Source organism: Daktulosphaira vitifoliae, unplaced genomic scaffold (genome assembly GCF_025091365.1).
Source record: "Daktulosphaira vitifoliae isolate Bord-2020 unplaced genomic scaffold, ASM2509136v1 Scaffold_1, whole genome shotgun sequence".
NCBI lineage: Eukaryota > Metazoa > Arthropoda > Insecta > Hemiptera > Phylloxeridae > Daktulosphaira > Daktulosphaira vitifoliae.
This window is the reverse complement of record NW_026099572.1, coordinates 12,885,989-12,901,852: the sequence shown is the minus strand read 5'-3', so window position 1 is coordinate 12,901,852 and position 15,864 is coordinate 12,885,989. Positions and strand designations below refer to the sequence as shown.

Sequence of the window (15,864 nt, the reverse complement as noted above, 5' to 3'; positions counted from 1 at the left end):
AACCAGTATAATTAAAAAAAATATTTATTTAGGGATAAAATCCTTAAATTAATTTTTCATAAATGGGAACCCTTATATTTAGATTAATGATATGATAGAAAATATTTTTTCTCACAATTTTGTTTTTATAATATTTTTTATTCGATGAATCGATCTTCTGTTATTGATTGTTAAAATTTAATGGCTTTTGAGCAATTTTCCATTGATGAATTTACTATTTAGGATACAGTAGTCATTATTTCTTCATATCATATGAAAATTGTAGCTTCGATGCAAATATGAGAAGGTATTAATTTTATTCTGATGTGTTCATTTTTTTATTTTTTTATTTATGTATGTTACTATTTTTTCAAAGCTCTAACCGATCGATTTCTTTCAGAGATTAATCAAAAGATTAAATATTGTATCTAATTGAATATATTTTCTACCAAAAATTGAAAACATTTTCCTCGTTTTCCATAAGTAGGAGAAAGCCCCAAAAAATTATAATTTTAAAAATTGATGATTTTAGATATTTTTAAAAATTTTTTAATTTAAAACTACCATAACTTTTTAAAAGGTGCATGGATAAAGACTATTTTTTTTTTTAGATACCTTAGCTATTTACCTTTTATTTAGAAAATTTTTTTTTTTAATCTGACTCTTTATCTGTCTATAAGATGGGATTCAAAAATTTAAGTTTTCTACAAATTTTAATTTTCTAAATTTTACATATATTTGAAAAAAAAAATTTTCTGGACTTATTATTGTGGTGAAAACAGACATTAAATTCAAATTAAAAATAAAAATATTATGTAAAAATTTGAAATTCAAACAATGTAGATTTTGAAATAATATACTAATTTCTTAAAATTAAACACTATCTACAAATCGCATCGAAGCGTTTATTATGATATTAATTTTAACCTCTGTCAGATTTAATAAAATTAAGCAAACATGTTTATAGTGATATTTTAAATGTAATTTCTACTCAAAAAAAATTGATCTTCAAAAGATATTTTGAAAAAAAGTAACTTACAACATTTAGCCTACCGATTATCGATGCGACACGTAAAATAATTCTTTAAGATATAGAAATTGTGTTATGATATACTTAATATTTAAAAATTATAATGTGAATTCGCGATATCATAAAAATTAAAAGTACTTCTAAAATTAAGCTAGCACTCACCAGGTTCAATACCTATATAAAAACAAATATTATCATAAATAATATAAACTTTTCAAATAATTGGAAAAAAATTGTTCAAAGAAATACAACCCATTATAATAAGTTACTTATTTTTTCAGAAACTATTTTTAATAATTGTAAAGAGATAAACTAATAGGTTCAAGTAATTAGATAATAATAAAACTAAGGATAATTTAATATTTTATAGGCAATAATTAAATACATACAAATTTTTGGGACATTTTAGTAAACCAAAAAACATTACATAAAATTTAATTGGTTATAGTTTAAAAACTATACTATTTACAAAAAATCGATGGAAATTAAAAAGAAAAATAATTTAATTTGACATATTTATATATTCAAAACTTCCTTTTTACTACAGGCACAACTTAGGATATGGGTTAAATTAAAAAAAAATAAAATGAATGAAAAGTTTATTATTATTATTTTTTGTTTCAATGCGAAGCTGAGAGGGCATCAATTTTACTATATTTAATTTTTTATGTTGGTCGCCACTTTTTCTTATTTCTCCCCGGACCGATTACTGTCAATTATACATCAAAAGTACACAAATTGTATTTAGTTGGAGACATAGCCCTTAAAAATTGAAAAAAATTCTCTCGTTCACTGTAAATGGAAGATATCTCCAAAAACTTTTAAATTTTAAAAAATCAGTAATTTTTTTAAATTTTTTTCAGTTTTTTTTCTTATAACTGCCATATTTGTTTTAACATTAACGAATCAAAACATTTTTTTATATAAAAACATTACATATTTTTGAAAATGATTATTCAATTACTTAATTGATCGTGAAAATAGTTTAAATGTTTATTCAATTATTCAAACTTCCTACATATTTTTTAATATTGAGAACTTGTATCAGAAAAAACTAGATATGATAGAAAAATTCAATAGTTACATATAAATTTAACGGTAAAATTTCATTAAAAAAATCGTTTAATATTGCAAACAGCAAAAAAACCGTTAACCTATATTAATTTTAGGTCTTTTTATGTGTTTTGAACACCTTATAAAAATATTGAACAGCTTAAATTCTAAATAAACAAACTATTAAAACTTAAATTTGAAAACTTAATTGAATGAAATAGTGTACTTATATGAATTAGACATGAATTTACATTATCTGAATAAATATTTATATAACTTACTTGAATTATCACCTATTAAAAAAAAATATCAAAAAATTAAATTTTGACACTATTGAACATTAATAACATTTTAACAATAATTAGCATTGCATATATTTTTTTTTTTGTAGAATGAAATTGAGTCATTAATGTGCAAAAATCTATTGAAGTATATCTAAAAATAAAAAAATATTAAGATAAAGCAAAATTATGAAGAAATATTTTTTTGGACTTTTGCAGTTTTTATTTAGATTTGTACATCAAATTATTGAAATTCGTACTACTTACATGAAGTAAAACCTAACGATTAAAATAAATTATATTATAATTACATTTATTATAGTAATACAATAATAAATATTAGATATACAAATTCATAGCTAATATTTATATCATATAAGCCCTATATGTAAGAGGATAATAATTCAAAAGATATATTAGAAATTTATCCGAACATTTACTCAAATTCGCAACTAAAGGTCGTTTAACATTCATGCTAATGTTTTACACGAAAATATAATGATATTTATCCATGCTTCATAAAATGTATTCATCTTTTGGGTTCCTAAATTTTTAGCATTTTCATAGCTTTCCTAAATGTATTCATCTTTTGGGTTCCTAAATTTTTTAAATTTCTATGGCTTCCTAAGTGTTGTTCATTTTTTATGGTATCCTAAACGTGAATTTCTATAACTTCCTAGATTTTAAGGAGTTCTTATGAAAAATTATAATATATGCGTTACCCTTGTTATGTACAAATAAAATTCAGAGTAGTGAAAGTGAACAATAAAAGAAGATTGACAATAACCTAAAACTACGCAAAATTTTTATAAATTATTTTTTTGATTGAAAATAAACATTGTTTTAATATTTTCGAAAACTATAATCGAACTTTCGTGAATTTTTGTAAACTTCCCTATGATTTTCGTGAACTAAAACAAATAACGTAAATTTTACATTCTACATCTTTATTTTAATATTGAAGCATTGACTTATATCAGTTTCTTATCTTTCACATATTGGTCCAGATCCTTTATTTTTACATATAATGACAATATAACGAGACATATTTAATAATGATCCTTATCGATATATGTGACACATGAACACATCGCTGACACTATTTTGTAGAAATTGAAGAAAAATCATAGTTGTAAAATAAAATAATAAAAATGGTTGGTGCACGCATGGAAAAGAAATTATTAAAAACACGAAAGCGACTAAAAATGAATACAAGGAACCTTTACTTACAAACTACCATACATATACATATACCTTTAACTGGATGATATGGGGAATATATCATATTTAATTACCCGATGAAAGAAAAACAAGAATCGAACATCATCAAAGTGTGATAACAAATTATCCCGGGATGCATATAAGGAGTGGAGTCCGTCTAGCAAACAGCAGCCGACATCCACCAAAGAAAATATAGACTCAGCACTGGAACAATTTCAACACCACATAAGTAGGATTAACATCAAACTACTTCATCAAATTCGAAAAAATTAATTCTTGTTTATTTTTGTTCCATAACCCGAACAACAGTACCTAGTTAAAAAAAACTATTGAATAAGCCTCCGTAAAACTGTTTGCTTAGTGGACCATCCTCATGATGCAACTAACAATAGTGGATATTTATGAGAAGCAATTAAGTCACAATAACTGTAGTCATACGATCCCCAAGATGTAAAGGGCCGATTATGGATAACATCGCTGAGGTAACCTTCTACTTCCTACACAAGCACTGCATAGTTGCACTCGCTAATATACTAAATAATTGTCTCCATATTGGCTATACTCCAAACTTCTAGAAAAGGACAAAGAACTAATCCGAATACAGGCAAAGAACACATGCTCCTGATGGACTATTGGCATCATCCTAATCAAATTACAAAAGGCCTTCGTGGAGCAGCATACCACCATTCCACAGCTAGTGCAACTAGTCAACAGATTAAGCATAAATGACAGCAACTATATGAAGACAGCGGCCGCCTTTCTCGACGTCGAGAAGGCGTTCAACTCTATGTGACATAAAAGCCTGTTTATATAAATAAACAGGCTAAATATATGTATATATTAATATAAATAAATATATGTAAAATTGTATGTTTATTTTTATTTTTTTTATGACAAAAACCTAAAGAATAAAATTAGTAATGCATACTAATCTGTTTTTTTTTTACTTCATATTAAACAAGTTAAACAATGTAAAATTGATAGAAATAATAATGTATCTTTACTTATCATTTTTATGATACATTATTAATGTTTTGTTATTATTAATAAAACTATGACAAAAACTGAGATGAAAATTAAAGTATAATTAACCTATTTTTAAAAAAATCATAGAACGAAGACAAAATATTTTTCTTTAATTTTGTTCTTCCTCAAGTTTATTTATTACATAACCGCCTTTTTTCATAGTGTAAATAAAAATGTTTTATTAGAATTAATATAATATTATATATTTATATGTTGTTAACTCAACTTACATGCCAGACTTTTTTTGAGCGGTGTAACATAGACTAATAAAATGTCAAAAATAATAATGTATTTATCTGTTATAAATAAAGAATAAGTTTTATGTATTTTATATATTTATTTGTAAAATATAAATAACCTAGTGATTTTTCTCAATGATAAATAAATGAATAATAAAAATTAAGTATGGATAATTATTTAATAATTTTAATATTTTAGATTGAAATATATTTATTGAGAAATAAAGAACAAAACCATAAGTATTACCATAGCGTGAAACACATAATACAATAATTAAAGTAATAATTGATGAAAAACCCTAGAAATATCATAAAAAAGTTAAAATGATAGAATTTTACATAAATAAAAAGCGTTAAAAATTTTTTAATACTTGTTGCTCACCATAATTCTTTTCCAAATTATTAAATTGTGTCATACGCAACAATATACTTGAAATATTAATTTAAAATAATTTACTCAAATGTTCTAACTTTTATAAATATTTAACCGTAAGTTGCTAAATTATTTATAGAAATTGTTAGAAAAAAAGATTTATATATGTTTGGAACACTAAAATTTATTTTTACACCAAAGAAAATAAATAACACATGTTTTTTTTTTCATATAATCCAGAACTATATTTGTAACTGTTATATTTAAGTTTTTATTATACCTAATCATAATGAAGTTATTCTTTTTTTTAGTGTGAAGTAAATTACATAAAATTTTAGTTGTTTAGAATGCATGTGTTATAAGTGACATTTTTAATTTCTAGAAAATCAAGTTTTAACTTTTTGTTTTCCGTATAACGCCATATAAAAAAATCGAGTACAACTTGGTCGAGGAATAGTTGAAATAAATAAAAATGATATCCGACAGTAATTAAGATCACTATCATAATCGAATTGAAAAGAGTGGTGAGGATGAGTAAACGTGCAGAGTTGGTTGAAGCTATTGCTAGAGATAAGCTATCTAAATAAATTAGAGACATTACCCTAAAAATTTGAAAACAACTTTTTTTGTTGCCCGTGAATGGGAGTAATTTCCTAAAAAATTACAATTTTATAGATCACAAAATTTCGTTTTGCTGTATAAACCATTATCAAAATTTATTTATTTTTACTACAAAATACTCTTACTAAAAGTAGTAAATAGGCCTTAAGTAATGAAAACAGATTGTATTTAAAATGTGTATGTTATAAAATAACATAATAAATTTTATTAATAATTTAAAATATAAATTCAATAAAAAATGAATATGTTTAGTACCATCTATTTTAAATATAAACTTTATATTTAATTACTACTCTGTATATTATACAGAGTGTTTTGTTTAATACAACCCCACTAAATTACTCATAGTAAAAAAAATTATTGAGATTTTAATTTCCTGATTACTTTAGATACATATTGTTCTCAAATTAATAGATATGTAATATTAGCTATTATAATATAATGTAATATTTTTTAAGTTTATCACTTAGGCGTTGTAAAAATGTCAATTTTGTTTTCTTAAATATGAACACATATTTTAAATTAAAAAATATATTTGAGTTTTTTTATTATTAAATTATGTTTGAATCTTTAATATAACTTCATCTGTTTATTAGATATAACATTTTGAATGTTCTCGTAAAGATGTCCACTTTACTTTTTCATTTGATATAAAAATATTAATTTTAAACTAAAAAAATCCAGCACAGTGGGGACGTGGCATAGTTGGGTCCAGTATAGATTTAATCTGACAGTTATTGACATCACTATCATAAAAAAAAATCGATGCAAATCTGTAGATAGTGTTTAATTTTAATCTACCAATCTACCAATTGGTAGATTATTACAAAAGCTACATGATCTCCTATTTTCTTATTTATATCCAGATTACAAGTTTAAGATTTATAAGTGTAATGTATGAATAAATATATAAAGGGAAATGGTGTTATTTAAAAAAAAAGTATGTCGAATGAAAGAGGGATATAAATATTATTTCTCATAAAAAATTGTATTGATCAATACACTTTTCAATAAGTTATAGCATTATAAAGTTAAAAACGTATAATATAAAATCGAGAATTTTCACACAATAATAGCATTTAGTGACTATTTTCTCTGTGAAGACAAAATAAAGTCCAAATTTTTTTTTTCTAAAATTAAGTACATTATATTATATTTAATTTAAGATATATATATTTATATAAATGCCAGACTTTCCGGAACACTTTCAAAAGTTAAGTTGAAAAAGTTAATTTTTTGTGAAAAAGTTGTCATTTTGAATCCCCCCTGTGGTAGGTAAAGGGTCAGATTTATAATAAAATATACCAAATGAAAAATAAAGTCATCATGCATCTATAAAAAAAAATTATAGAACGCAAAAAATTTTAAATATAACATTTTTTAGTGTTACACTTAATAAACGATTTAAGGCATATAAAAAAATTCAAATGTCATTTACTCATTAAAAATACTTTTTATTAAATTCAACATATTTTTCCATATTTAAGAAAACAAAGTTGATAACCTTACAACGTACAAGTGATAAACTTAAAAAGTATTACATATCTAATAAAATATAACATAATATTAAATAGTGGACAATATGTTACTAAAAGTAACCAAAAAAAAAAATTTCAAAATTAATTTTATTCTGTGAGTAATTGAGTAGGTTATGATAAAAAAAACACGCTGTATAATAAATATACTCTGCTTTAAAACAATCATAGCAATATCGAACTTACATAGTGACGGTGAGTAAGTAATATAAGAAAGGAAGTTAGCGTGTCACTCGGCTCCTAGCACCAATTTCTTCAGTCAAACATTCCATTAGATATATCTTGTCAACGTCCATGTGCAGTTGAATGTAAAAAACTTTACGTTTTATTAATGATTTAATGATTTTTTTTTAATATCAATAATTTGAATATTTTTTTCAATTAATTATTGTTTCGATTTTCATACATTTTCAACAAAATGGGAAATACAGAAAGTAATGTAGCCAGTGGAGTCAAAAAACAAGTTGACAGCTCTCCTTGTTTAATATACAACCTTGTGGATTTGAAAGGTGCGTAATTAAATTAGATAATGTATAAATAAATAGTATGATTTAATTTTTAATTAAGCTGGTTTTTACTAAAAGTAACACACTTTAAACATAAAATATTAAATATTGAAAAATTTGCTCATAAAATACTTTTATGATATTTTTAGTTTAAAAAAAATAACTGATGCGATTTATATTATTCGCTTAATGTATAAAAAAATATTTTTTTATTATTCTTATTCAAACATTTAATTGCGATAAATTATATGAAACAATATAAATTAACTTCTTATTATATTTGAAATTTGATTGTAATGTTAATTAATAATTATAGGAGGTGGTTTGTTAGTGGATTTGATTAAACGAGCAGTGCAGACTAAAGAATTTGCGGAGTTAGATTATGCAATTAAAACTAAGGTCGAACCGTTACTTTACAACAAAGGAGAAGGAAAAATGATTCCTATAGCCAAATTAGTACTACTCAGAAATCGTGATAGATCAAGAGCAAAACTGGTCAGTTAAAATGCATATAATTTATTGTATTTGTAGAATTAGTTATTTGAAAGTAGTACTCATACATTTTAATCAAATTAGATGGATGCACAATAAATTATATACAAACTACAACTTATAAATAAGTAGAAACATTTGCTGACTTAAAACATACAAAACAAAATTTACCAATAATGATATCAAACTATTTTGTGAAAGATATTTGAAGTTACCAATAGTCATAAAAAGGTTTACATTACAATAGATATATTGAGTAGAGGAAATGCTTTAATATTCTTAGTATCTAAAAAAAACTTATTTTCTAAGAAATAAAAATATGCTTAAAGATATTTATTAAAATAAAATGAAACATTAAAATACTTTTTATTCAGTTATCTAAAAAGTTAAAAAATGAAACCTATTTAATAAAACTAAAAGGATATATTAATTTTGAAATTCATTTTACTTATAAAAGTTAATGAATTAATAGTTGTTACAAAGTAATTTTTATTTTTAAGTCCTTTGAACAAATGACATGTCATATAAATAGCTTCATAAATAGTTTTTTTTCTCAGACAAAGCATATTATTACTGAACTACATACAATTAACAAACTAATTTAATTTTACTTTTAAGTACATTTATATTTTAATATAAATTTTATTGCGTGTTATAACTCTAATGATAATATATTATACTGAATAATTACATTACATCAAATGATGAACAATAAAATAACATTTATTTACATCATTATAATAAGTAATACAAATTTATAACTACTTCTTATGAGATATTGAATATTCGCCAAGAACAAATAATATAATTAGTAAAATATTATCATAATCTAAATCAGTTACTAATGTAGACGAATTCGAACAAAATATTTGGGAATCTAACTTAATTTCTCTCGTTCTTAAAAATATTTTTATTTAAATTTAAATAAAATGATTTTTGGTGGGCTGCGACAAAATTATGGGAGCCAAGCGCTCTCTAGATCCTTTTAGGTTCCACCTAAGATTTGGATAAAAATGATCCAGGGTTGTTCCTTTGAATTTAAAAACATTAAAACTTGTCAATGTATCTATAAATTCTACCTAACTTAATTATGTGCAATCTTGCCTTATACTTTTTTATCACTCAATTATTTTTTGAGTTATTGATATTAATGATGAGTAAATCACCAGGCTTAAAATATAGTCTGATGCCTTTACACTCGCATTAAAACGAATTAATTTTTTATATACATCACCTATTGATAATAAATTTTATTGTTTATAATATAAATTAAAATTTTTCGTCATTAATTAAATACTTAACGAATTATCAATAAACTAATACTTAGAGTTTAATTAAATTAAACAAAAGGTTAATTTAATATTTAAGTTTTGAAAACAGTAATCTTTTAGGCACAACATGACTAATATTTCACGTAAACTTTATGTTACTTTTCCTGTGAGTGTCGGACGAATTCACAAGTGATTTTAGTATGGAAATTATATTTAAAAAGATAAAGTTCTACAAACATCTTACCTTTCAGATTTACACGAATAAAAAAGTGTAAACAAGAAAATACTTTACTGAAAACTCGTAAAAAAAAACTTTCTAAGCTTTGGATACTAAAATTTCCTTTTATTTATCATATTAAAATTAATTTAACGTTCAATAGATCTTCACAAAAACGAATATATATATATATATATATATATATATATATATGTATCAATCTTGCGTTTACATACATGTATACATTAGTATAATACTGAAGTATTTGTTGATCGAAATTGAAAAACATATGAATACATAAGATGCAATTATCTTATTGCTTTAGCTATTTATCTCACATTTCTCAATTTTATTTATTTAAAAACTTAAACTAGTTATGTTTTTGTTGTCCTCGAGTATTAGAATATTTAACATTAGAATTCCAATATAATAAAACTAAGAAAATAATTGTTTAAAATTGAATTGAAAATTAATTAAAAGCATTGTATATTGTTACACAATATTCACAATTCTTGTATTCGCCAACAGAATTTTTTACCACCTGCATTTTATAATTAAACACCATCTTTTAGATGATTGATCAAAAACTGTCTACATAATTTTATAATCCAAAAATTAAAATGATAAATAATACAATACATACACAGCTTCATTAAATAAACTATTAATTGAATATTGCTAGAAAGTTATTTTTATCCAAGAAGACACATTTTAATACATTTGATATTTAAATATAATCAAAACAATAATGAGACCATTATCTAGGTTTTATCCTTTCTATAGATCTTTTTTCTGTAGCTCATATCCATGATCGATGTTGTAAAGCGCTAAAGCTTATTCAGTTCATAAACCATATTTGTCAAAATTTTATCAAATTTTGTCTCTAAAAGCCCTCTACTACTCTCTTATACGCCCTATATTTAAATAAAATAGTGTTCTTTGAGATACATCAATTACTGTCTCCAATTTCACAATTGAGCGTGTCCAAAAAAACTTCTACGTCTATTTTCTTATAAATTTAATATTCTTTATCCCCCACATGATTATGCTCCTGTCCATTTGGTACTTAGTTTTCCAAATCTAGCTCATTGTAGACATATTATTAGTCTTAGTTTTCTTAATAGTAACTTAGATTCTTCTAAATTATTATCCCTCATCAATTTCAAAACTTCGTGAAGAATCACTCGCTCCTCTTTTCTCATCATTATTTCTGACTATTCAACATCAAAACTACAAAATTCTTCTATAATTCGATTGATGTGTGATTGATAATATATGTCATTGTGTACTATATCTAAACTTGAAAATTGAACATGTGCCGTTATAATATTTAATAATAAATAAATAATAGTAAATGTATTAAATTATCATCAAAAAGTACAAATTATATAATAAATTTTCTCAAATAATCATAATACGAACAACGACTTGTTCGTATATTTTTTAAATAATTTTTACTACATACCTAAAAAACCTATATTTATCATCGGGGCTTATTTAAATTTTTGAGATCTGAACTTTTATACAAGGAAAAATCGTTGTTCATATTATCCGTTAAGCTAATAGTTATAAATTATATAAGCTTTAAATGTAACCTTGAACAATAAAATTTATAGGTAAAAAATAATATAAAAATTTTAAGCATTGTTGACACTATTTTTGAAACATTGCATTCGAACATCAAAAACACGTAGACACACAATTAAGAAAGAAAAAATTAATTTTGTCAAAAAAAAAAATGCAATAATTCTAAAATTCTCACATATTAATATTTTTAATATGATGAATATTTAAACGAGTTTGGAAATAATACATTATATTTCATTCATCCTTTGTTTAAAAACGTACATTATTTATTTAAAGTTATTTTTAGATTTCACCTCAATCTTATTTTGGATGCAAATCGTATCTCATTTTATACTAAAGAAAATATTTGTATTCTTATTACGGTAAATCGTCGGACAAATCTCAATCGATTTGTATCCCGGAACCCGAGTGTAAATGCATTAAGAAGTTTAGGTTTTCTGCGTCGGTATCATCATTTTTCTTTTTGGGCGTTAGCCTTGAGACAATTCTTTGACGTTGCGCGCAGCAATTTGCCAACAAGAAATTGAATGTAAAACAATTGTACTGATATTTCGAAGGAAAGGGTCCAATAAATTGTCGACCATAAATATGAAATCTTTTTTTATGACACTAGATCTAATCAATCTCCTATAATCAACTTTAACTTAAAGTCACCCGTTATGTCAACCCTTAATTCTTACAAGAGACGAGCCAATTAATATTGTCATCCCTATAAGCTCTCACTGGTTAGCACTTTCGGTGTATTCATCTCAGCTAAATTGACATTGAGGTGCTACTTTAGCTACCGCTCCTGACAATTACATTATGTCCAATGTCCAAAAATATATTGGGTTTAATCCATTATACACTACATTTAATTAGCCACAAAAACTTCAAGTGCAATAAGAAATAGTAATAATAGTAAAACACTTATATTTTAATTGATCACTTCGTTAAATAAACAATGTTTCAACATTTGCATTAATTTAAAAGTCACTTAAATAAACGAAACTAAGTTATTTTTTCCTCAGTTCATTTTAACACAGAAAATTCTTGTTTTAATTGGCTTTTCAGAGGATAAAAAAGGTTGTTAACACTTCAAAGAAAAAGAATCTTTGGAAAAATCACGTTGACATTTAAAACATTATCAAAGTTAAGAATATCATTTTATTTTTTTGAGTAATCGTATTGAACACAACTGATTAAATCTTATTAGGAATACTAAGAACTTAGCATAAAGTTTTGAATTATTGTGTGTCTACTTAAGCACCTATATGGTTTTATTAAAACTTTGTTATTGAATTGAATTAATTAATTTCAATTGAGCAGCAATGTCCCATTATTTTAAATCGATTATCGGAAGTTATTTTTAACAATTCTAAGAAAAACGTCAAACGAGTGATAAAATGAATTTTTAACAAACTTAATTTGATTTCACAGATTATTATTTACAAGTATCAAAGTTGCTTCCGAAAAGTAACTTCTGCCTTTGTACTTATCCTTTAAAATATTTTAAAGTTTTTATTATTTAGGAAGGAATGGCAAACAGAGAAACTCATAATATCTTGTTTGAGATCTTTTGTACAAAACATGAACTTTAAAAACAGTAAAATAAAATAACCTCAAAATTATTAATTACTTACATTTTATTCTTTCGAGTTTCAATACAATGTTTTAAGTTATTTTTATTTTCTGTTTTCATTGTTATACTATTAGAGATTAACATGTACATTATACAATCCTTGTATATATTTTTAAAAGTATCATAAAAACATGTGACAATATTTTCTTGTAAGCTTTTTACTTCTTGAACAACTTTCAAACGTTGAGGTCTAGTAAATAAACGAATGAATAAATATAATTGCTGTGAAATTTTGGATAGTTATTCGATGATTCTTATTTCTTGTTAAATTAAAAATTAATTACGCTCAAAATAAATTTTCTAAAGCATTAACTGTTAGTCAAGCATCCATCACGATGAAAGCACTATATGACAGCAACTTCATTTACACAAGGAAATATCGTTCAAATGTGAATAATATGATGTAAAAAAAAATACTTAACATAAGATGTCAGTTTATGATAATTAAAAATTCTGAACTATATTCTTCTTAAGGACTAAAATATGTATACATCAAGTCAAGTTTAACTTACTTAGAACATTGTTCAATTTACAGTAAACAACTCAGATAAATTTTTGAATTCTCGCTATGTTTACAATTACATATATTTTAGATAGCCGTGGGCTCTTAAGTAACTATACAGAAATATAAATTTTAGAGAGTTTGAATAGTTTAAATGTTTTAAGTTCAAAGACATTCAAGATAAAAAACATATTGCGAACAATTTTCTTATGAAAATTAGATAACCATGTATCTATTACGTTAAGTACTAAAAAATCACATAAATAAAAAATGTGTATGCATTGTTTATGTTAGTAATACAGTTTTAACAATTTCACTGATATAATGAGAGAAATAATAATAATAAATGGAGATATATTTTCTTGTGATATTAAATTAATATACATTTTCACGAATTGTTTTGAAAAATATTAAATATTCTAGGAACTATAAAAAAACTTATTTTTACATCTCATTAAAGTTCATTATGACCTTTTACTATTAACAAGTTTAATTAAAATTTTTAATTTATAATTATATAGAGTGTTCAGTAAATAGAGAAACGGGTTTCTATTGTTCTCATTGTTTATAAAATTGGCCTGTTTCCTTACTTACTGAACACTCTATATAGTTATTTAATTATCTTTTATATAAAAAAATATGAAAACCTAATCACAATTATATTTAAATTATAAATTTAAATATAAGTTTTTGAAAATATTTTAAATCCAAACGCAAGTTTATTAATTTTCTTACTAAAAATATTATATGTTTATAACATGTACAACTGACGTGTTAAATTAAAAACCATAGAATTACAAATTCTATACAAATTTAATTATTGATATTTAAGTGATGCTATAAAGTCACTACAAAAATATTTACCAAAGTACAGGAGGTATAATTTTATTAATAAATCAAAAGTCTTGCTTAGAATTCTACATAACAACTTATTTATGGTAAATTCCTTATTTATTTACGTTAAATTAAAAAAAAACAACTATCACATATTGTTCTTTAATACTTAGTATCATGATTTTTAAATATATTACATGTATATTAGCATGTATTTTTCTTTATAATATGGCAAACGTAATATTTTATTTTTTTTTTTTAATAAGAGGTTACTACTCTATTTATTTTTAATAGCAATTGTAAAAAAATTTATATATCTCACATTTTGTAATTTGTAGATCGTTTATCAGGGCTCAAAAATCATTCTAATTTTTCCATTTTTTCTAATTTTTTTTTTTTTTCATTCTCTACTAAAGGCCTTGCCTTATCGTTGCCCAATTGGATTGGTATATCTTGAGGAAATTTAAGTGCAGTGGTTTCCTGTTGTCTTCTGCACTGGGAACATGGTGCTATTTCGCCACCGTAGAAGCGCACGTATGGTCACCCATCCGTTCACATACGGCGGCTTAACTATAGAATTTTGTCAACAACTAGTGTGATCACGCCATAATTATAATAAAAATTTTATTTATGGTAATAAATTGACAAGTATATTTGAAATGTCTACATAGACGTATACAAGGTGTACACAGGTATACAAAGTACATTTAACCAGAGAGAGATTTCTGATTATTATTTTTGAACTCTCTCTATCCTACTTGCTCTCTAAAAACAATGTTATCAGCGTCAAAACTTTTCAGAAAAATCAGATATAATTCGATTTAATGTTGGTGGCCGGCTTTTATCTTACGTTTTTAACGAGTTTGCCCACCGAGTCAATTTGATTTCGGTTCCTTTTTTTTCTTCCTTTTCTTTATGTATTAATCCTCTCCAAACTTCTCGTTTGTTTTTCATTACTACGATATTCTCGCGGTATATAATCTCGCGGTACTACATTTGCGACTAATAAGATTTCGTTTTCTATTCTACAGCTACCACACCTAAAGAATATGGAAGACCCAAATGATTACGACATCGATAAGGACATACCGACAATTGAGGAACTGGAAAAATTCGGTAATTATTATGGAACCAAATTAAAATCATTAGAAGTTCAATTTGTTTTTTTTAATTCGAATATAGGTGAAGTACAATATCGAGAAGTATGCTGGGATCTGAAAGAAAGAGGCGCAGTAGGGGAGACCGTAATGCACTTATGTTTATTAAACGCTACTTCCATACACGCAGACTTGGCCAAAAGACTTTTGAAATTTTATCCAAAGCTAGTCAACGATATTTATATGGTTGATGAATACTATGGTGCTGCAATTTTTAATTAATGAAAAAGAATTAATTAATGCAGAAAAATATTCTCACAAAAAATTTGTTTTTCAATTTTTAGTAATTTTTTTTTTTTTTTTTTTTTTTTTTTTTTTT

General features: G+C 24.2%; 1 protein-coding gene and 1 long non-coding RNA gene across 7 annotated transcripts in view; one reads left to right on the top strand and one right to left on the bottom strand.

The window, feature by feature from the left end:
* Positions 1–4,817: 4,817 nt before the first annotated feature.
* On the bottom strand, positions 4,818–5,310 carry LOC126894737 (uncharacterized). The gene is made up of 3 exons (XR_007701493.1): positions 5,212–5,310; positions 5,077–5,128; positions 4,818–4,853 (listed from the first exon to the last, which is right to left on the bottom strand). It is a non-coding gene; the product is annotated as an uncharacterized LOC126894737 (long non-coding RNA).
* A 263-nt stretch (positions 5,311–5,573) lies between these two features.
* The window catches only part of LOC126894725 (transient receptor potential cation channel subfamily V member 5), a 24,850-nt gene continuing 14,559 nt past the window's right edge, over positions 5,574–15,864 (top strand). The window contains exons 1-5 of one of the 6 annotated variants that reach the window (XM_050665939.1): positions 7,420–7,666; positions 7,790–7,867; positions 8,181–8,359; positions 15,420–15,504; positions 15,571–15,747. In XM_050665939.1, coding sequence (XP_050521896.1) covers positions 8,300–8,359; positions 15,420–15,504; positions 15,571–15,747 — 322 coding nt within the window. In that variant the 5' untranslated portion in view covers positions 7,420–7,666; positions 7,790–7,867; positions 8,181–8,299. Of the gene's footprint in view, positions 5,727–7,413; positions 7,868–8,180; positions 8,360–14,469; positions 14,493–15,419; positions 15,748–15,864 lie in introns of those variants that run through there. The other 5 variants (XM_050665936.1, XM_050665935.1, XM_050665937.1 and 2 more) reach the window with 5 other exon arrangements.